A 24156-nucleotide genomic window follows, 5' to 3' on the forward strand; every position below is an offset into this window, starting at 1 on the left:
GGAAACTGCTTTTGAAATTTCCTGGAGTTCATGATGCGTGTTTGAACCTTAATTATCACACGGCTATCATTCAGCTTGCTGAATCTTTTATTGTGTTTTATGTGAATCCAGCTACGGTACACGTAGTTGTATCACCGTATCACGTAATTTGCAACTGTCTTGCAGTAGTACAATTACGTCAGAAGATCTTCGGATCTTACATCTTAAATGAATCAAATTTCAGGAAACTGACATTGCGAGACATTTTGATGTTTCTTACCGAAACCGGTATTGAGCTATTGTGCTCTTATTTATCATGTGTATACCCCCCAGGGGGTGTACTATTGATAATATAACTACCAAGGATTACAGCACCCCCTCGGGGGTACAGTAATCATTAGGTATCTATGTGTTTTTGTGTTTGTAAAATCCTCTATCCACCCCTTCCTATTCCTTCTGTTTTCCTTCCCGTCCTCATCAGGTAAATGATGACACGGGCAAGATGGGCAAGGTACAAATCTTCCACACGATTGTGAAGAACGTGCTGCTCGAGCCACAAATGCTGATACCTGATACCTCATCATCTATGATGACAGAGTTGGGGATTTTCCTGTCGTTTGCGCAAAATGAATTCGCGATATTGCTTTTTGGGTAACGCCATTTTTTCAAATTTTGGAAAAACTAACTCTCCCCAAATTTTCAAGAGAAAATACCCAATGGGTAATTTTCTACAGCGTTTCTTCCGTGGTGTAATTTGATGTGAGACATCCTTTAATCAATGTACTCGGAATCTGCACTGATAAATCATTGAATCGCACTTTTACCCCCCTCGCACTTTTGCCCCTCTTTACTCTGTGAGTCTATGGTATAAACATTTTTCTTTAGTATTCAAAGTTTTTTCATAAAAACCAACCTATCGTAGTTCTACGCCAACTGCGCGGTCGTGTCTGGAACATAACCTTTCAACCTTTAAACTACTTGTTTGTTTTCAAAAAAGCTTCCTGAGAAAGTTTACAATAGAAGGAGCTTTCATTTGATATTAAAATCGTTGGAATCACTCGTGTGGTGCCGCATCACGTAGTTTTCATATTTTTGCTTAAAACTTTTAACCCATTAAGCCCCACACTTTTCCCAGCAGGGATAGAAAGTTGAAACTTTCAGGAAAATTCTCTTTTAGGTCAACTAAGCAAAAACCGCTGACAAACCGCTTTTTAATTTTGACCCTGTGTCCCGCAACGCTACGTTGCGAAAACGCAACGCTGGTATACCGTTTTTGCATACCTTTATTATTGTGCATATAAATATTTCATACTTTTTTACCATTAAATCAAACTTGAGATTATTTTTGGGATTTTGAGTATTAATAAAGATTAAATGAACGAGTAAGAGTATTACATGTTATGTTTTATGACAAATATCGAAATATTTGGGTTGGAAATCATCTTTGCACTAGACGCATAGTATGCAGTTTGAATGCTAAATGCATGTCATCGCAGATGATTAAATGCCTACCAACATGTTCCAGAAAGGTTGCAACATTAAATTTGGGTCCATGAAACTGTCGTTGCTGTTCATTGTTGCTGTGCTGGTTTCTACAGTAGGTGGAGGAAGAGGCACAATTTGTGTCTAAAAATAGCAAAACCCATGTCGCTACGGTTAATAAGGGAGGTTGTGCAGACTTCTTTTGTCCAGCGCCTCTATGGTTCAAAGGTACACGGGTACCAGCGAGCCACAAGCCCTGGCAGGTGTTGTGGTTCAAATCCGGTTATAATCTCTGATTATAGCTTGGTTCGACCCATGCACCTTCCAGCATTGGACAAAAGATAGGAGTCACAACGACAACTTGTTAAGCGTAGCTACATATTACCCCTCCCCCCCGTCCTTTCCACTCTTTCCCCTCCATTCCCAAAAAAATCCTTTTTCATTACTTTCCCTTACCGTCCCTTCATCAATTATAGAATCATCGTTTCAAAAAAATATCAAAACCTGTTGTTTTGTCACAGCTGTAATTATGTTACATGTAACATCTGACCTTTAAGCAAAACCAGGTCGATTAGATTTTTTTCCAATCTTTCTTTGTTTCTCAGGGTCCAAGTTGATATCTTAAACCGGGCCTTCTCTAGAATCGAATGAAAGTGCGTTGCGTTTTCGCAACGCTGGGAGGAAATGGGTTAAGGGGACATAAACGACCAAAATTTTTGAAAAATCCATTATTTTTTATCTCTGATTTTGATTCTACAGTCTTTTCCGCTTATTTTGATACTGATTTCATAATGATCCGACCACGGGAAGTGGCCGAAAAACGATCATACACCTCGGCCCAACTGCTTGACTCAATTGCTTGTCGCGATATCATATGGTCGGTGTTAAATCAGACCAAACCAAGACGCAAAATTTTAAAAAATGAGTTAATGATAGCAAACGATCAAGAATTTTCTAAGTAGCAGACTACATAAATGTTGCAAACAGCCAGAAGTTTTTATTCAGTTAAATAAAATCCAATACGACCATAAAAACTATTTGTTTCAGTTTCCGGCTATGACTCTTTTAGGTATAACTTCTTAGAGCTATATTATGTAATATAAGAACTCAAAGAACTAATACAAAGATCAAACATCTTCGCAAACACTGATGGAATGTATCCGCAGTCTTCGGAATTCTGAACAGACATTTATATTTTCCGGATCGTAAGATTCGGGTTCAACTAGTAGAACATATTTAATTCATTAGTACCATTTTTGGTTAGGCCCTTTTGATAAAGCAGTTGAGATCTTAAAAAAATCATTGATACGATAAAATGACTTTTTGAAGAGAACATCTATGCAAAGTTTCAGCTAAATCAAAAACGACAAATTAAAAAAAATATTATTTTTACCTTTGTTATACAATATAACAAAGGTTTAGGAATTGGTCGAAAAACACGAAGTCGATCTGAGGCCCGGAGGGCCGTGTCACATATACCAATCGATCAGGTTCGACGAATGAGCAATGTCTGTGTGTGTGTGTGTGTGTGTATGTGTGTATGTGTGTGCGCTTCAATTTTCAATCGCCTATTTCTCGGAGATGGCTGAACCGATTTGTCTGCTATAACTTGTATTTGAAAGGTATTTTTACCTAGTATATCACTATTAAATGGTTTCGAGGTCTGACTTTTAGTTTAAAAGTTATAAGCAAAAATGTGAAAATTACGTGACACGATTTTCTCCGGAACCACATAACCGATTTCATCGATCTTAGTACCAAATGAAAGCTCTTACTATTGCTAAACTTCACGCCGATTTTTATTGAAAACAAACAAGTGGTTTAAAAGTTATGCTTAAAAAACCAGTTTTGACAAGGTTCAAATGATCGCCTGTTTCTCAGAGATGGCCAAACTGATTTACGTGCTATTAGTTTCATTTGGCAGGTAATATAGCCGGATTGATCACTATTGAATGGTTTTTTGATTGGATGTTTAATTTGGTAATTCAATACACTACACCAAAATTAACAATAATTTATAATGATTTTAACCAAGAAAAATAACCTAATTTCAATTATTTTAATATCAAACGAGAGGTTTTCACACTACGAATATATATGCAAAATTTCATAAGAATTGGTTTTACCGGTCAAAAGATATTAACCCTCGAACAATCGCGCCAACTTTTATAACACAGTTACTCGCGCGCACAATAGCCCAAAACCAAAGAAAACGTGCGCACTAGAGTTTTTACTAGGAAAACTTGGTTTTAAGTTTATCGAACCTTTGGAAGAGTTACTTGAAATTGAAAGCTCTATCGTCTGGTAGAATTTGAATTTTGATTAATCCCCCTAAAAGTGAAATAAAAAAATTATTTTCCTTCAGTTTTCATATAACACATTGATGTGTTCTGCAAAGTTTTAGAGCATATTAGTACAAGAAATTTTGCTGAAGACAGTAACCTTCTATCTCTTCAACGAAGAGATCTTATTTATTGTATATGAATTTGAAAAATCAGTTTTTCTATTTTAACTCTTTTTGTAATTGTTGTATGACTTTTTCATGTATTACAAAGTTGTACAAATAATAAAAATACACAACTTTGCTGAACATAGTATACCTCTATGTTTCCTTGTTTACGAACTGTAGAACTTTGATTATAAAAAATACCCTGATTTTGACCCCGAATAACTCGACTACCAACAGACGGATACATTTTAAACATTTTACATTTGCTTTACACAGACACCATTTTTCCATATGAAGAAACGAAAGAAAATTCCAGTTGGGGCCAATTGCGGTACACCTCACATGCTACTTGCTTCGTTTCTGTGATGTCGGTTTATGCTAATCTATTTTCCTAACAATTTAAAGTAATAATGCATTGAATAATTCTGACATTTTGCTCATAACAAGTTTATTGAAGAATATACGTTAGTATATACGTAATATACGATTTGTAACTATATAACAATATGGCATTCAAAAACCTACATATGGTGTACAAAACAACAACGTGAGTAACCGAAGGTTCATAAAAATTGATGAAATTTATTCAAGAGAACTTTATTGTTGTGAATCAAATAGAATGGCGTTACAGGAAATTATGCATAGTTCAAAAACCTTTTAACTAGACCTTTACTACGCAATGTATATGTTAAACAATAATATTTCATCTTACAACTTACTTTTACTTGCACTTACCCTCATTAGTAACAACTTACTCAGCAATTTCATGAGAAAAGAAACTATCAAAATTTATAAGTGCTTCTATTTGTTTCAAATTTTGTAAACTTATTCAATTTCCAAAAATTTCATGTAAACCAAACGTGTCGATTTCTATCTCAAATTGCAAGTAAGACGGTATAACAAAGGTTCCTTTCACCACTAGGTGGATTAAATCAGGTTTTTCATCATTTAGCATGGAATCCCTCTGGGGTTAAAGTAGTTTTCGAAGTATGGTTATCTTATTTTTTTTCTCGATTTACATGTTGCAGGTGAAATGTTGGAAAACCCAGGAGAACCTCCAGATTGCGTTGGAAAAGTAATGTTCATTAAGTGTGACAAAAAATCCGATACAGATAACTTCTTTAATGAGACAGGTTCTTCGCCTGTTCTCTACGCTCTTACTCAGGATAATGAAAAAAAGGTAATACATGTTTTACATAGCTCTTTTTATAAACTGTATTCATAAGTAACAATGAAAATAGAGGAATAAGTGTATCGGTAAATATGCTAATCTATACTTTTGATTATATTTTGTACATGATAGACTTTGAGAAAAGTTAAGCGTGCAGTAGCTGTCATGCAACGCTCTAAAAAGTTAATTTTTTGCAGAACTTTTCTGAACTTTTGAATTTATTGGTTGTCCAAGCGTTTATTCACACATGCGTATTTTTTATTTATGTTGATTTTTAATATTTCGGATTTTCGTCGGTTGTTATTCCACAGTTTCATACACAGTTGCATCACAGCAGGGATTGAATTCAGATTTGAATTGAAATGTAAAAGAAGGAACTACATGCAATTGGCAATATGCGGAACATTATCCAAACGTATATTACGAAAGACCAAAAGAAAGAAAGAAAGATTTTGCTACATATTTCGTTCTATTGCACAGTGGTTTGAATGATCGAAATCGTGAACTTTTTTCATAACTCTTTTAATGATGATTGTCTCTTTTCATGCTGGTGTCTGCCTGAATACGCAACATTTTTGGTCCTTCAAACCGGATTAAGACGCAGTGTGTAATTCAAGTACAGTGAAAATTTATTAATTTCGTGTGGTTTTGTGAACTATTAATCCGTTTGAATATTGAACTTCTATCTATGTTTGTGTGTTGGTGGATCGACTGAGAATCCATTATTTCCGAGTGGTATTTTTTCCGAAAATTCACTCAGCTTCGATCCCGTCGTTATTTCCGTTTCAGATGTGTACTTGTAATGTGGCGTACATTCGTGTATCCTGAAGAAGGGAATTATTATAGTCCAGTGAGAAAAAACTATCCAGTGCAAACAAAAATGTCTGGCAAAGAAATAAAATTGTTAGCGCATAAACGTGGGCAAGTGGAAGCGAAGGTGACGCGTTTAAGAAACTCGCTTAAAGGTGCCGATGAAGAACCCACGAATTTTTCCATGCCTCAGCTCAGAGTGTTCTCGAAAAATCTAGAAAACCATTACCGTGAATTTAATGAAGTGCATGACGCTCTCATTAGTGTCTGTGTTCCTAACCAGAGAGATTGTCAAGAGAAAAAATACGAAGAACTTGAGATTTTATTTATATTACGAAATATGTTTAGTGATCGAAACATTGAAGGATAATTTGTCTGCTACTCCAGTTGTTATTCTAGATCAATCAAGAGGAACACTACACTAAGACTAGTGTTTGAGAAGTCGATGTCTTGTTCTTGAAAGGTGTGAGATGGCTAATCCTTCATCAGTGCCAGTGAAACCTACCGTGTCTGGTAAGATGTATTTGTTTCCGAAATAATTCCAGAGCCGTCAGGTCTGCTGTTACTGAAGCAACCCGAAGTGCACCATTAAATAGCTGTTGGATTCCAATGTTTTACCTTTCTACTATATAAATATATGGAATAAAGGTATAGAAATCACTCGGAAAACCGGAAATGGAAAGAAGACCCTGTGGGCCGAATGTCATATACCATTCGACTCAGTTTCGAAAACTGAGCATTTTCTGTGTATGTGTGTGTGTGTGTGTGTGTGTGTGTGTGTGTGTGTGTGTGTGTGTGTGTGTGTGTGTGTGTGTGTGTGTGTGTGTGTGTGTGTGTGTGTGTGTGTGTGTGTGTGTGTGTGTGTGTGTGTGTGTGTGTGTGTGTGTGTGTGTGTGTGTGTGTGTGTGTGTGTGTGTGTGTGTGTGTGTGTGTGTGTGTGTGTGTGTGACGCTTTTAATCTCACTCACATTTCTCGGAGATGGCTGGATCGATTTTAATGTTCTTAGTGTCAAATGGAAGGTCTAGGTGTCCCATAGGTCGTTATCGAATTTCATACTGACCGGACTTTTAGTTCAAAAGTTATGTATAAAACTACGAAAAATATGGGACTTCATTATCTCATAGGTCCCTTAACTGATTTGAACAAAATTGATTGCATATGAAAGGGGAGACTTTCAAAACCTTTAATTCCAAATTTCATGATGAATGGGCTTGTGGTTTGAAAGTTACATATAGAAATGTGTTAAAAAAGTATTTAAAACATATTTTTGTTACCTATAAGTATTAATTCAATGGGAAATACTTCACAATTTATTGTGATTTGAAAATTACTGTTGAGATCTATCAAACGAAACCGAGTTATTGAAAATCGGACGGTTCATTCAAAAGTTATTCAAACTTTAAAACTTAAGCCCGTATATTAAACCGTTAGAACGTGTAAAATCAAAACATATCAATCAAATGTTGATTGTTAATTGTGTGATATATGTGTGTATGTATGTATGTATGTATGTATGTATGCATGCTTTTTTACCTTTGTTATATTATAACAAAGGTTTAAAAATTGGTCGAAAAACACGAAATTGATCCAAGGCCCGGAGGGCCAAGTCACATATACCAATCGATAGGGTTCGACGATTTGAGCAATGTGTGTGTGTGTGTGTGTGTGTGTGTGTGTGTGTGTGTGTGTGTGTGTGTGTGTGTGTGTGTGTGTGTGTGTGTGTGTGTGTGTATGTAATGATTTTTTCTATCGCCTGTTTCTCAGAGATGGCTGAACCGAATGGTTCGCTATTACTTTTGTTTGAAAGGTGTTATTGTCTAGTAGATCACTATTGAGTTGTTTCGTGATACGACTTTTCGTTTAAAAGTTATAAGCAAAAATGTGAAAAATTCGTGACACGGGTTTCTTCGGAACTACATGACCGATTTCAACGATCTTAGTATCAAATGAAAGCCCTTATTAAAGCTAAATTGTTCAGGAATTTTTTATTGAAAACAAACAAGTAGTTTAAAAGTTATGCTTAAAAATCTGTTTTGACAAGGTAATAATTATCGCCTGTTTCTTAGAGATGGCCAAACCGATTTATGCGCTATTAGTCTCATTTGAAAGATAATATATCCTAATAGATCGCTATTGATTTGTTTTTTGATTGGACGTTTAATTTGAAAGTTATGAGCAACCGTATACGCCACATCAAAATTAAAAATAATTTATAATGATTTTAAGCAAGATAATTTACCTAATTTGAATTATTTTAATATCAAACGAGAGGTTTTGACACTACCAATATATATGCAAAATTGCATAAGAATTGGTTTTACCGGTTAAAAGATATTACCCCTCGAACACTCGCGCCAACTTTTATAACACAGTTACTCGCGCGCACAATAGCCCCAAACCAAAGAAAACGTGTGCACTAGAGTTTTGACTGGGAAAACTTGATTTTAGGTTTATCGAACCTTTGGAAGAGTTTCTTTAAATTGAAAGCTCTATTGTCTGGTGGAATTTAAATGTTGATTAATCCCCCTAAAAGTGAAATAAAAAAATTAATTTTTCTTCAGTGTCAATATAACACATTGATGTGTTCTGCAAAGTTATAGAGCATATTATTACAAGAAATTTTGCTAAAGACAATAACCTTCTATCTCTGCAACGAAGATAGAAAAATCTTATTTATTGTATATGAATTTGTAAAATCAGTTTTTCTATTTTAGCTCTTTTTGTAATTGTTGTATGACTTTTTCATGTACTACAAAATTGTACAAATAGTAAAAATACACAACTTTGCTGAAATTACTATACCTCTATGTTTGCTTGTTTAGGATCTGTGGAACTTTGATTATAAAAAATACCCTAATTTTGACTCCGCATTACTCGACTACCAGCAGACGGATACATTTTAAACATTTTACATTTGCTGATAGTTTTGCTGCATAAATTTTCCCAACAATTTAAATTATTAATGCATTGAATAATTATGATATTTTGCTCACAATAAGTTTGTTGAAGAATATACGTTAGTTAAACAACGATTTGTAACTTTATAACAATATGGCGTTGAAAAACCTACACGTGTTGTATAAAATACAACAGCGTGAGTTAATAAAAATTGATTAAAATTATTCAAGAAAATTCTATTGATGTGAGTCAAATAGAATGGCATTACAGGAAACTATGCATAGTTCAAAAACCTGTAAACTAGACCTTTACTAGACAACGTACATGCTAAAGGATAATATTTCCAGTTACAACTTACTTTTATTTGCACTTACTCAGATTAATAACTACTTACTTATCCTTACTCGGCAATTTCATGAACAAAGGATTTATCAAAATTTAAAAGTGTTCCTATTTTGTTCAAATTTTGTAAGCTTATTCAATTTTCAAAAATTTTATGTAAATCAACGCACTACGCAACGATAACCAATAGATGAATTATGTTTCGAAGACTTGTCGATTTCTATCTCAAATAGCAAGTAAGACCGTATAACAAAGGTTCCTTTCACCACTAGGTGGATTAAATCGGGTTTTTACCGTGAGGAAAAGCTCAATGCCTGGCACACTGATGATGCACTGCATCACGTGGCACGGTGTGGGACTCTAACCCACTAAAAACCTCACTGCTCCTGGCTCCAAATCCTCCCGGGACCACCGCTAGGTATTACTTCGGGAGGAGGGCGTGCCTATGCACTACTCCGCTACCTGTCGAGACGTGCACCGATGCTGAGATGGCGACCAACTTAACGTCCATCTCTTCACGGCCATCCTCGCAGGATTTCTTTACGGAAGTGTAGCTAGCATCGCGACCGCATTCACAGGAACTTTACCCGTCGAGACGTGAGCATAATCGCGGGTACCTTCCAACAGCACCCACATGGCCTCCGTAGCGGGATTTCTCCACCTATCGAGACGTGACCTGATAAGGATGTGCCCATGTATGTATGCATGTGTGTATGTGTGTATGTATGTATGTATGTATGTATGCATATATGCATGTATGTATGTATGTATGTATGTATGTATGTATGTATGTATGTATGCATGTATGTATGCATGCATGCATTTTTTTATTTTTTAACAAGTAGGGAAATCTGCTATCAGACACCTGAGAAGACAACTCAGGGAGTGGGGTTTGGTATCCCGACCCCCCTACTGGGGCGTGAGGTTCCAGACCCACTAAAACCCTACTCGAGTCTCCAGCCTCAATCCCCCCTGGAACCACCTTATCGGTATTACTTCAGGGAGGGGCTATTGTGCTTAACGCACGCTCTTAGATAACTACTGGACTATGGTAGTTAGGCTGTTTATTCGCCGTTGATCGGCTTTCCAGCGGTTTTGTAGCTCAAGTACGATCTGGGTAGCAGCCGCATTGACCGCACCCCAGACGTCCGAGCTAGAACACATCCTTTGGACTAAGTTATCCGGAGTAGTGTCCTGTCCGCTAACTGCCATCATGTTGCTTCTCACGCCCGCGAAACGAGGGCATATGAAGAAAGCATGTTCTGCAGTTTCCTCAACGTCCGCGCATTCGGGGGACTCGGGGGACTCCGCATGCCCAAATTTGTGCAGATACTGTCTAAAACAACCATGCCCTGACAGAATCTGTGTCAGGTGGAAGTTGACTTCGCCATGACGCCTGTTGACCCATCCGGATAGTTCCGGAACAAGTCTATGTGTCCACCGGCCTTTTGTGGAATCCGACCATGCCCGCTGCCATGTGATCATCGAGGCCGATCTTGTGGTACTCCGTATGCCTCTAGTTCCACGTTGGTTGAAGCACTCTACGTCCTCGCTGATGATGATACCAATAGGCATCATACCTGCTAAGACGCAGATTGCGCCATGTGAAACTGTGCGGTACGCACTCGCCACTCTTAAGCACATGAGACGATAGGTGCTTTCCAGCTTGGCTAGATAGCTTTTGGGGCCGGTTAAGGCCCTAACTCAGCGAGGTTAAGGCGCCGAACAAAGTCGCTTTCGACTTTGCGCGACTCCGAATAGCCATTACGATGGGAGCGGGAACTCTTATCCCTACCTCCACGCGGTACCGGCCGGGGCGCAACTGGGCCTAGGGTCAACCAAATACCAGTCTTTGGTTGCACCCTCAGTTGTGTGCTAACAGGGAAAGGGGGGCACTTTGTGCCTGAGGGTAGCGTGGCGTAGTGGTGTAAAGAGGCGAGCGGGGCTCAACTCCTATAAGCCAGCTGCGGGCGCCGTAGTGTTTGCGGTTAGCATGGCGCAGTGGTGTAAAGAGGCGAGCGGAGCTCAATTCCTATAAGCCAGCTGCGAACGTAGTAGCGTCCTGTTAGAGCTCAGGACTTTAAGCAAAAAAGCCAGGTCAGGAGTGCCATGGGCACATTAGGATCGGTTCCAGGAAGATCCTAATTACGGTGTACTGGACGGGCGAGAATAAACGTTTGGATTTGGCGCTACAGGGCTGACGGCTGTGCTATTCTACTACCTTATGTAAGGAAGGGTGATACCTTCCCGAAACGGCGAGTAGGCTAATGGTACAGCTGCCTTCCGTCCCGTTAAAACCGTGGCTGGTCTCTAGGTACGTTCAAAGCTCGTCACTCACGTCAAAGTGCGGTGGTGTAGGCTCAGATGATACATTCCTGACTAAGGCCGATCGGATGCTGACATCCCTGCCCCCATGAAGGGTAGGGGGGAGTGTCCCTAGCCATGGCCTCCCTGCTTGCATAGATCACCATGGGATCGTTAAGGCGACTACACAATTACGAGTGGAGATAGCGGCCTAGAGTTGGGACCCTTTCGAATGGACAAATTTTTAAATTTCAAAGAGGGATCGAATACGGGTGCTACTAGTGGCAAAGATGATATCTTTGCCAAAAGTAGTAAGTTGGCTAGGTCACCAACAGCAAAGACAGGTAGCCCCCCGTTATCGGGGGCGCGACCCAAGAAGGGAAGCCCGCCGAAGTCGGGGGCCCATTCAGGGAAGCCCCCCGAAAACGGGAGCGATACCGAAGAGGAAGTTGACACCACCTAGGACTAACACCCCAGTTAGAACGCCGGTGGCCATCGCTGCCAGCTCAGCCAAGAAGGCGAGCGACAGCGGTAGGCAAATGTCAACGGAGGGCATGGTGCACCCTCCTGAGGGCGAAGTCGGGCTTCCTCCAGCCAGTAGCAAGCTGGAGGAAGCCAAAAAGTTGGTGGACGAGTTGTACTCGTTCATCAACTCTAGGTCAAATGTCCACCTCGACATTAAAAAGCTGGCGGTGAGCCTCCGCTCTACCGTCATAGCTGCCGAGGTGGAGAGGCAAGAGCTTCTGCAGCGATGCGAAATCGCCGAAGCTCAGGTCATAGCCGCTAAGGCTGTGGCCATGCCTAGTCAGGCGCGTACGCCGCTTGCCAAGCGCAAGGCGGCTACGCCCGACCATGGACCAACGCTGGTAGCCAAGAGGCAGCGGACTTCGGCTCGCGCCTCTACCAGCGAACGTGCGGAGGCGGTCCCGGATGGTGCTTCCGGGACCGGGGAAGAGGATTGGCAGGTGGTTAGGCGTAAACCGCCTAAACCGCCGAGGCCGAAACCGAGCGAGGCTGCGGCTGCAAAGCCAAAGCCAAGGCGCGTCCATAAGGGCGACGCCTTAGTAGTGAAGCTGACAGGCAAGCTGTCGTATGCTGATCTACTGCGCAAGGTTCGTGTGGACCCCAAGTTGCAGGAGCTTGGGGCCAACGTTGTAAAGACCCGCCGAACCCAGGCAGGGGATATGCTTTTCGAACTTAGAAAGGACCCAACGGTCCAGAGTTCGAATTACCAGAAACTGGTTGAGCAGTCCCTGGGCGAAGCGGGCCAGGTCAAGGCGCTGTCGCAGCGTGTTCTGGTCGAGTGTAAAAACCTCGACGAGATTACGACGACAGTTGACCTGAGTGATGCTCTGCGGGATCAGCTTAAGGTTGATGTGGCACCCGCAGACATCCGCTTGCGGAAGGCATATGGAGATATGCAAACCGCGACCTTAAACGTGCCAGAGGCAATCGCCAACAAGATGTTGGCGTCTGGCAAAATTAAGGTAGGATGGTCAGTGTGTACACTGGTGTCGAAACGGCGTATCGAACGCTGTTTCAGGTGTATGGGCTTTGGCCATCGGGCGGCCAAGTGTAAGGTCCCCGATCGGTCCAAGCTGTGCAGGCGGTGCGGCGAAGATGGCCACTTCGCCAGGGGATGTAGCAAACCCCCCAGGTGCATGCTCTGCACAGTCGATGCGGAAAATAAGCATGCCACAGGTGGCCCACTGTGTGCGGCTTATAGGCGGGCATTGCAACGATAAGGGTGCAGGTTATACAGATTAACCTAAACCACTGTGAAACGGCACAGGAGTTGCTTTGGCAAACGGCAGCCGAGACGGGGTGCGATATTGCCATTATCGCGGATCCCTACCGGGTCCCCCGTGGAGGCGCTAACTGGGTTACCGATAAGGGTCGGATGGCAGCGATCGCCGTGATGGGTAGATACCCGATCCAGGAGGTGGTGTCGTCCGACCAAGAGGGGTTCGTGATCGCGGTGGTCGATGGCGTCTGCATCTGTAGCTGCTACGCTCCACCTAGGTGGTCGCCGGAGCAGTTTGACCGGATGCTGGACGTGCTCACCGACGAACTCACGGGCCGCAAGCCCGTTGTCATTGGAGGAGACTTCAATGCTTGGGCTGTCGAATGGGGTAGCAGGTGCACTACTCCGAGGGGACAAAGCTTGCTGGAAGCTCTGTCCAAGCTAGATGTAAGTCTGGCTAACGTGGGATCCGTCAGTACCTTTTGTAGGGGGGTACAACAATCGATCATCGACATCACCTTCTGCAGCCCAACGTTGCTTGACAACATGGGCTGGAGGGTGTCAGATGAGTACACGCATAGTGACCACCAAGCTATACGGTACACGATTGAACGACGGGCGCTACGGCCACGCGGGGCGAAGTCGACAGGGAGGAGGTGGAAAGTGAAGGCCTTCGACAAAGACCTGTTCGTTGAAGCACTCAGTGCAGAGAGCACCCGCTCGAACCTGAGTGCTCGTGAGCTGACCAACGTCCTAGTACGGGCATGTGATACCACTATGCCTAGGACGGGGCAGCCAATGCACGGTCGTCGCTCGGTATACTGGTGGAGTGATACCATTGCCCAGCTCCGTTCCAGGTGCCACAGAGCGAGAAGGCTAGCGCAGAGGGCCCGGACCGATGCAGATGCTGAAGCTCGGGGAGTTGATCTTAGAGCGGCAAGGTCGGCGCTTAAGAAAGAGGTTAGGCGTAGCAAGAAATCCTGTTTCCAGGAGCTATGTCGCGATGCGGATTCAAACCCCTGGGGTGGTGCATACCAGGTGGTAATGAAAAAGATGAAGGGTACATCTGCGCCGCAGGAAACCTGCCCCCAAAAGCTGAAAGTCATCGTGGAAGGGCTCTTTCCGCAACACGATCCAGTTTGGTGGCCTCTGACCCCGTACGGTCAATCGAATGATGTCCTCACTCCGGTCACGAATGAGGAACTCATCGTAATTGCCAGGGGTTTGAAATCGAAGAAAGCGCCCGGTCCTGACGGGATTCCGAACGAGGCACTCAAAGCGGCGATCCAAGCGTATCCCGATATGTTTAGAGAGACGCTTCAGAGTTGCCTAGAGGTATGCGAATTTCCAGACAAATGGAAAGTCCAAAGATTGGTACTGCTGCCAAAGCCGGGGAAACCGCCTGGTGATCCCTCGTCGTACAGGCCAATTTGCCTATTGGACACGCTAGGCAAATTGCTAGAGCGGGTAATCCTAAACAGGCTGACGCCTGTTGAGGGTACCGGATCATCTATGCAGGTTGCTTAAGAGTTACTTCGAGAACCGGACGCTAGTGTACGACACGGCGGATGGGGCGAAGAGGTACAAAGTGACAGCGGGTGTTCCACAGGGTTCGATTCTCGGCCCCACGCTTTGGAATGCCATGTACGATGGGGTGCTGAGGCTTGAACTACCCACTGGGGTCGATATTACTGGCTTCGCCGATGATATCGTCCTTACGGTGGTAGGCGAGTTTCTAGAAGAGGTGGAAATGCTGGCATCAGACGCCATAAGCATAATAGAGGGTTGGATGGCGGGCGTCAATCTGCGATTGGCCCACCATAAGACGGAAGCTGTGATGGTCAGCAACCGAAAGTCGGCCATAGAGGCAAAAATAATCGTGGGGGGACAGGTGATTGTCTCCAAACGAAGTGTGAAGTACCTGGGTATCATGACAGACAACAGGCTGAACTTCACCAGTCATGTGGATTATGCTTGTGGTAAAGCGTCAACGGCGGTCACTGCTCTGTCTAAGATCATGCCGAACGGCTACGGTCCTAGCAGCAGTAAGAGACGCCTGATGGCCAGCGTTGCCATGTCGGTGCTACGATACGGTGCACCGGCGTGGGCCCCGGCTTTGGAGAGTAAGCGCAATCAGGCATGCCTGAACAAGGTGTTCAGGCTGTTAGCATTGCGCGTTGCGTGCGGCTACCGTACCATATCGTTGGATGCGATTGGGGTTATTGCAGCCATGATTCCAATATGCATACTCCTAGGTGAGGATATCGAGTGCCATAGGCAGAGGAACGTCAGGGGCGCTAGGGACAGAGTTAGACTGGACTCTATTAGGCGTTGGCAGGCGGAATGGGATCGCACCGACCATGGTAGGTGGACCCATAGGCTGATCCAGAACATATCGTCCTGGATCGGCAGAGGTCATGGTGAGGTAAACTTTTTCCTTACCCAGTTCCTGTCGGGTCATGGATGCTTTAAGAAGTATCTACATACGCGCGGGCGGGCAGATTCACCCTTTTGCCCCGTTTGCACGGTAGCCGAGGAAACGGCGGAGCATGTGATCTTTCACTGCCCGCGGTTTACGTCCACTCGGCAGGTGATGCTTGCGGTCGTTGGAGAAGACACCAACGCCGACAACATCGTGCAGAGAATGTGCGCTGAGCAGCGTGCATGGGGTGCCGTCGATAGGGCGGTAACCGCGGTGATAACGGAGTTGCAACGGCTAGAACGTTTGCAACGACAGGGCCGACATAGCTTGCTAGGGTCAGTAACGGGCTGATTGGGCAGCCCAGGCCCTAGGTGAAGGGTAGTGGCGGTATGAAATGGCAAGGGTGTTGTGTGGACCCACACACGCAACGGACAAGTCGGAGTGCTTCGGCACGTCCTCCCTCCTGAAGTAAAACCTAACGGTAGTTCCGGGAGGGGTTCAGGAACGGGCAGCAGGAGAGTTTTTAGTAGGTAGGCGCATGTTGGCACCATGTGAATCCTATTCGGCACCGCGAAGGTGCTGTCTATGAAGATTTTCTCCCTGCATAAACAATACAAAAAAAGATAGCTTTTGGTACCTAACGCCGATGACCACACCGGCCCGCCATACCTGAGTATGGACTGGACCACGTTGGCTAAAAGCCTTCGCTTGCTGCCATATACCGCAGAACTATTAGACATCATACGAGACAATGCCGAAATAGCTGTGGAAGCCTTCTTGCAGGCATAGTCGACGTGGCTCCCGAACTTGAGCTTGTCGTCGACCATGACTCCAAGGAGTTTTAAGAACCGCGTTGACGAAATAGTGCAGTCCCCGACACTGATATTTGCTTGCTGCACCGATTTGCGGTTGTTCACCACGATAACCTCCGTTTTAAGATGCGCTAGGTCCAGTTTCCTGGATCGCATCCAATCTTCAACAATGCTTATAGAGTGGGCGCAAAGCCGACAATCGGCACCCCTACCGGAAACTTTAGCTTCAACACCTCGTCATACATGACGTTCCACAACACCGGGCCCAGTATGGAACCTTGCGGAACCCCTGAGGTGATTGGAACGCATTTCTGACCCTCCTCCGTGTTATAGCATAGCACACGATTCTGGAAATAATTTTCCAGAATTCTGTACAGCGACACCGGCACTTGGACGTTCCGAAGCGAGCTGGCTATGGAGTCCCAGCTAGCGCTATTAAACGCATTTCTCACGTCGAGCGTGACAACTGCGCAATAACGAATACCTGTCCTCTTGGGCTGGATTGCCACCTCGGCTGTCTTAGTGACAGACAAGATGACATCCACCGTAGATTTGCCTTTTCGGAAGCCGAATTGGTTCCTTGACAGACCGTTTGTACCCTCCGTGTACTGTACGAGTCTGTTAAGGATAACCCTCTCCAGCACCTTGCCGGCAGTATCGAGTAGACAGATCGGCCTATATGACGAGGGAACACCCGGAGGTTTTCCCGGCTTCGGCAATAGGACCAGGTTCTGTCGCTTCCATCTGTCCGGGAAGTGGCCAGCTTCCAGGCATCTATTCAATACTGCCCCAAATAATTCGGGAGCCTCTAAAATAGCTGCTTTAATGGCCATATTCGGGATACCGTCTGGCCCCGGTGCCTTGCTCACCTTTAGGGATTTAGCGATATCAATGAGTTCCTCGTTCGTAACCGTCAGTTCCTCCCCGACCTCCAAACCGCCGTCGCCCACGTTACTTTGGATGTTCGGCTGGGAGGCCGACCATCCTACGCTATGGTCTGAGACACTGGAACGTCGGCCGTGGGACGACTCAGCGGCCTGGGGCCAGGGCCTTGGCTCGTGGCGCGGAAAGAGGCCTTCGATGATCCGCTCCAGCATCTCTGGCGATTGATCAGCGGGCGCCATCACACCCTTGGTCTTTACCATTACGACTCTGTAGGCATCACCCCACGGGTTCGCATTGGCACTAGCACATAACCTTTCAAAGCAGTCTCGTTTACTAGCTTTTATCCCGCTCTTAAGCGCTGCGTGTGCAGCAACAAGTGCTACTCGACATGCAGCCATGCTTTCATCCGAACGAGCTCTTTGCATAATTCTCCTCGCACGAAAGCACGCTCCGCGGAGTTCCGCAATTTCATCTATCCACCAGTAAGCCGGTGACCTGCCATACCTAGGGCGACCTTTCCTAGGCATGGTAGCGTCACATGCTCGCGACAGTACCTCAACCAAATGATCAGCGTTTGGATCGGGCATACCGCGATCACCGCACTCTCTCCGGATCGCTTCCACAAATACTTCGGGATCGAAGTATGATGTCTTCCTTCCACGGGTGGTTGGAGTGTTGGCCCTACTCGCCGCCTGCCGCCTCGTTATCTGACCGACACCATAGCGGACCGCCTGATGGTCACTGTGAGTGTAGCCATTATCTACCCTCCAGTGTCCTATCAGACCAGGACTGCCGAAAGTCACGTCGATGATAGACTCCGCACCGTTCCTACTGAAGGTACTTGTGTTGCCGACGTTGGCCAGATCTACGTTAAGCTTTGCCAGAGCTCCAAGCAGAATCCGACCCCTATGGTTCGTGCGACGACTTCCCCACTCTACCGCCCAAGCGTTAAAGTCGCCCGCCACAACCACCGGCCTTAAACCAGTCAGCACAACTGATACTCGGTCTACCATCCGCGTAAACTGCTCGATAGACCAACACGGCGGAGCATAACAACTGCAGTAGAACACTCCACCCATTTTGGCAACCGCAAATCCCTCGTCGGCAGTTGACACAACCTCCTGAACCGGGAACCTGCTTGTTGTCCATATAGCCGCCGTCGCAGACCTATCCGAGACCCAGTTGCCGTTTCCGGCAGGGACGCGATATGGATCCGAGACTATGGCAATGTCCATTGCTGACTCAGAAACTGCTTGGTGTAACAGCTGCTGAGCCGTGCTGCAGTGGTTCAGGTTGAGTTGTGTCACTTGCACTATGAACGTGGCTTAGTCGCCGGCACACCGGCCGGGCACCTTGGACCTCCCGTTACGTGCTTTGCGTCCCGTTCGCCGGTACAGATCAGGCACTTAGGAGGCTCCGCGCATTCCTTTGCTTTATGGCCAGCACTGCCACTTTATCTCCTGCACAACTGGCTCCTATCTGGCCCCTTGCAGTTCCAGGCTTTATGTCCGTGCTCGAAACACCGGAAGCAAGCTTCCGACTGCTTGGACACGCTCAGTGGGCATACCGACCACATCACTTTTAGCCTAGCAGCTTTCAGGGCTTTGTTTCCGTCAGTCAGCGGAAGTCGTATGGTGGCTACCTGGGTCCCGGCCGGACCCTTGCGTAGGCGAACCGCCTCGGTTGCCACCACCACTCCACTTTGCTCTTTGAGAGCTTGTACGACCTCACGCACTTCGGTGATCTCGTCCAGGTTCTTAAGCTGGAGAGTCACTTCTGGTGTGAGAGCACGTACCTTCACTCCGTCCCCGAGCACTCCTTCCGCTATGGGCTTGTATGCGGAACTCTTCTTTGTGGCGTCCTTCTTTAACTCGAGGATCATATCGCCCGTGCGTGAGCGGCGGATGCTCCGTACGTCCGCGCCCAGATCCTTGAGTAGGGCGTCTCCTCTCATGGCCTTCAGAACCTCCGAGTATTTCGACCCGTCGGTTTTCAGGATAAGAGCGTCGCCCTTCTTCGCTCGCTTTCTTGCCGGTTTAGGTGGAGCAGTTTTTTTACAGGAGCCTCCTCCGCCTTTTCTCTTGGCCCTAACCTCGGTCCACGGGCCACCTGTCTTGGAGCTTCCCGCTGGTTCATCGATTAGCTCTGCCAACCCGCTAACCTGAGGGCTTTTACCGATCAGGCGTTTTTTCGGTCCGCCAGGGGTGCTATCCCCCGGGGACTGTCTCGGGCGCTTGGCGGATGCCTTACCGCTGCTGGTAGCGCTTTCCGTAGCCTCCTGGGCCGCGTTACGACACTCCGTCAACGGGCAAGCGTCCGTTTGTACTGCCTTCGACGCCTTCACGGTCACCTTCTTAGCCTCTCCTGCACGCGCCACGAGGTCGTTGTGCGTTTTGGTCCCTGCATTCAAGGTTCTCCGAAGCATGAGCAAGCTCTGCTTCAGGTCCTTCGAGAAATTGCCGCGACCTGACGTAAACTCGATTACCTCGAGCTGCTGTGACGCTGCTACCACTTTAGGTACAGCGTCTCTATTTTTCTCCATCGCCCTGATAAGCGCTGGGCCGTTCATCGCTGTGTCCGGCGTGGTAGGCATACCGCTGCCTTTGCCACCCACACTAGCGCTCCTAGTTGCATCCTTCTCCACCCTTGGTGGAGAACGCTGAATGCCTCCTCTAGCGAACGGATTTTCCACCGTATCCACACTTGTTGTATTTTTGATTTTGTCTTCCATAAGAATCCCACGAGTTGAGGGGAAAGAAAAGTCCGCCACATCAGAGCCCCTCATGATGCGGTAAGGGCTGATTATTGTGGAGGGCGCTCTGGTCCGTTTGAGGCTGAGTATTTATAGAACCCCCCCACCATTCATCCCTCGGCACGGGTCGCATGACACCTTGGATTGGGGGTTTATCCATTTATGTTTTTACTTTTAGCCATGGATAATAGCTATTAAAACCATACTCCTTTGGGGGCTTTGGACCCTCTGCTCAGGTTCTCGGTATTTTCAGGTTCCTCGAACATGCTTCTACCGAGATCCGTCATTTGCAGGCGGCTGTGGAACTTCGTGATAGTTCTGGAGCGCATTATTCAACCATTTACCATCCATGCATGCATGCATGCATGCATGTATGTGTATATGTATCTATGTGCGTTTATGTATGTGCGTATGTATGATGTACGTGTGTACAATTCGCAGTTTTGTAATTTGCATTGAAATACAGGAAAAGTGATGAAGAGCAATTCCAGCTCAACTAACAAAACGGTTCGATTCGACTATTTTTGATTGAAATGAAATTTTGCTGATATGTTGGATACCACGCAAGGCTTTATTTTCCATGAAGCAAAATTTTTCAAACGGGCGTATTTAGAAATGAGGTTATTATGTTTAAAAAAATTCATATCTCAAAACCTACTTATTTGTTCAAAATGACGTCAAAGAAAAAGTCGTTGAAAATCAAGTGAATTTTCAATAAAAAAATTACACTGAAATGATAAAAATCATAAAATGAGAATTATCTCAAAACATGTTCCCTCAGATTTGTCAAAATTATACTCTAGATAGCCTAAATTATGCTCTAAAATCTGGTGAAGAGCTAATAAAAAGAAATTTTGTTTCAAATCGAATTAAAAACTATTTGGTAGCACTTCCGTTAAAAAAAATAATATTTTTTGGGATTTCTTGGTTAATTTATTTTTGTAAATGTGAAAATGATTTTTTCTTAAACCAAATATTTCCGGAGATATAAGCAAAAGAAAATTAGAGGGTTTAACAAAAATTTCTGTGAAAAGGAGGTGTTCCCATTAACCATGGGAAGGAGCAATCAGTGCCAATTTTGGGCTTTTGTTTTTTGACCTAAAACAAACAGTCTGACAAAATTTGCTTTAAATTCGTAATGGTCGACTACATGGTTCGCGGATACCTCGCGTAGTATTGCCCTAGGACAGCGGTTCCTAATCTTTGTTGGTTTGCGAACCCTTTGTTGAAATTCCCTATACTATTCTGCAGCGAACTAAATTTTTGACGAACCTTGGAGAACATCTCGAAAACCCCCATTTGGGAGTCGCTGCCCTAGGATATAATTTTTAGATTTTAACATTATTCAACTTTTGTTTCGTGCTAGAAGCGTTAACACTCCGTAAACTCTTTTTTCAAATTCTTTAGGCTGTAAAACCCACAAATATTATGGATTTTATACAAACATTTTTTACTCAAGTTTAACAATTTTTTTTGCCCCCCGATTTTTAGAGCCAATTTTGAAGGGCGGGGGGAAAAAAACTTTAAAAATAATTTGCAATGGCCTAACTTGAATTAACAATAACTTGAGAACGGCTGGGCCTAAGAAAAAAGTTTACATGACATATTTTGTTCAAAATTATACGTAGAATTTGATTTTATTTGAGTTTATTGAAAGAAAGTAAAATTTGGGTATTTTCGAAAAATTTGTCAAATTTTAAAGATTTTTTTAAATCCCAAGGAGTTTCCGTATCGATAACACTTCACCAGTTTTTAGAGCATAATTTAGGCTATATATTAATCATTGATCTCATTTCTAAATACGCCCTTTTGAACAGTTACGCTTGACGAAAAAAATTAAGTTTCATGGAAAATGAATCCTTACGTGGTATGTATCCATCACATCAGCAAAATTGCATTACAATCAAGGTTGTTGAGTTTTCGAAAAAAGCGCGATACAACACCTATAACAATCAGCAAGCGAGTAAGAAACCAATGGAAAATTTGCCATTTGCTATATAGCGATCAACTCTACCATCGATTCTGAAAAGAATGATTTGCTAGTCCTGCATTGCGAATTCACTCAACGAAAAATATCATGTGGTTCGGGTGGCTTTGATACTCGGCTGGCGAGTGAGTCGTTCGCGAGTACAAATAAGTTTTGATCAGAGAACGAGTTAGGAGGGCTGAAACTTTGCTGGTTGGACTCAAAACAACGCGGGTCACAGCGCATAATAATAAACACATCGCATAATGCAAAATAAATGATAAAATAGCAATAAAAACCGTAATTAAACAATATTTTCTGGAATAATTGCTATTGAATCCCAGCTGTTTTGACGTAATGTGTGCCCTCCTGAAAACGCGAATGTGTTAGCAAAGCCCTATATACTGCCCTTACTCGCTAACGCTCGTTCGGACTCAACTAAGGGATAACCCCTACTAGCCAGTAAACCTAGGAAAACGCATGCCCCTAAATAGAGGTGATTTTTGCAGGGGGGCTGCCCCCCCGCAGTGGCCGGCGCTTCCGACGGCGGGTCGTCTATGAAGAGTCGTAAAACATTTTTCACGGAATTCTATCAAAAAGTAGTTATGCCATATGTTTTTCTGTCAAATGGTCTCATGGATGTTTCTATGGCAAACGACGTAATGCCAAGCAGCATTATGCTAAATGACTTTATGTTGAATGGGTGGCTCCGGTTCTTTTTATATTGTGACGCACTACTGTGTTATATTGTGATGATTGACTCAAGTGCGTATTCGTAGGAAAGCGATTTTTTTAAAATTATGCCTATAGTCCATTATGCCTAGCATCCATTATGCCTATCGTCCATTATGCCTATCATCCATTATGCCTATTGTCCATTATGCCTATCATCCATTATGCTTATCGTCCGTTATGCCTAACGTCCATTATGCCTAATGTCCGTATGCCTATCGTACGTATGCCTAACGTCCGTATGCCTATCGTCCATATGCCTAACGTCGCGCACCCTTTTATCCTAGAGATGATACGTAGATGATACGTAGGGAAATTTTTAAACAAAACGTAGTCCGTTCAAAGCATAGCAAAGCATTTGTTCGGGATTATGCCAAAATTAATCAAGGATCAAATTTTCAAAAAGTAAGTAATTTACATCACTGTATGCGAAAAATGATTATTTATCGACCATAAAATGGCCGTATTATTCGGACAGTTAACTTCAGTTTCAAATTATAAATCTGTGTAGCAGACTGCAGAAAAAAACGAAATTGCATCCAACCAGAGCGAACTACAACCCAACAGCATGGCATCAGAAGATAGGGATCGTGTTATCCTGAAAGCAGCTTTCCGATACATCCGAATCTTTTTTAATTTGTTCAGTTCATAAACCGTTGTCGGAATCTGGAAAGTACGACAGCGCCACGGCTGTCCTGAAGTATAAAACAGTGTTCAAAGAGCTGACCTGCGTTTTTCAAAATTATCAATCTTTACCTCAACTACTGATTGATATCAGAACTGTAATTGAAAACAATTTACAGTCATCTTTTTTTTCATAATTAGAATTGCTGTCAAGGTTGTTTCGGACTTCATTGGTTTGTTACCAATTCCAGCAATAGCAAACATGTTAATTCGTTGAGTTAGTGTACTGCCCCTCTTCGCATAACAGTCTAATGGCGATTTTTGGTGATTTTGAGTTTATTGCGAATATTAGTTTTATTTTGTCTGTAGTTTAAGAAAAATTTATAAAATAGTTGGCTTTGTTCGCGAAGAATAGAAAAACAAAACCCACTTGTGTTGTCCCATTTCAAAAATATTCGCATAACAGTCACATCCATTTCTGCCCCTTATTAAATGGAAATAATTCCCCGTAAATGCATTATATTCTATCATCTGACCTTATTGTTTCTAGATATACTATTGTCATTTGCTAAAAAAGTGTTAATTTTTTTTGGAACGTATTGTTTGCGACGTACCGGTCGTGTTTATATTTGCGTATATGCTTAATGATTTTATTTAGTTTCAAATTAGATAATTCATTTGTGGCCCTTTTTATTTATTGAGAGATATTTTTATAGTTAATCATACATTTTCGGTGATTTTAGAAATGATCAATATGGTCACTCGTGCTCCGATAACCATAAT

At 43.8% G+C, this 24156-nt stretch overlaps 1 protein-coding gene across 1 annotated transcript in view; it reads left to right on the forward strand.

The window, feature by feature from the left end:
- Nucleotides 1-24156, forward strand: part of LOC128734593 (JNK-interacting protein 3) — a 700363-nt gene that overhangs the window by 252847 nt on the left and 423360 nt on the right. The window contains exon 7 of the mRNA XM_053828867.1: nucleotides 4939-5090. Coding sequence (XP_053684842.1) covers nucleotides 4939-5090 — 152 coding nt within the window. The remainder of the gene's footprint in view (nucleotides 1-4938; nucleotides 5091-24156) is intronic.

This window comes from Sabethes cyaneus, chromosome 2 (assembly GCF_943734655.1).
Source record: "Sabethes cyaneus chromosome 2, idSabCyanKW18_F2, whole genome shotgun sequence".
Taxonomy (NCBI): domain Eukaryota; kingdom Metazoa; phylum Arthropoda; class Insecta; order Diptera; family Culicidae; genus Sabethes; species Sabethes cyaneus.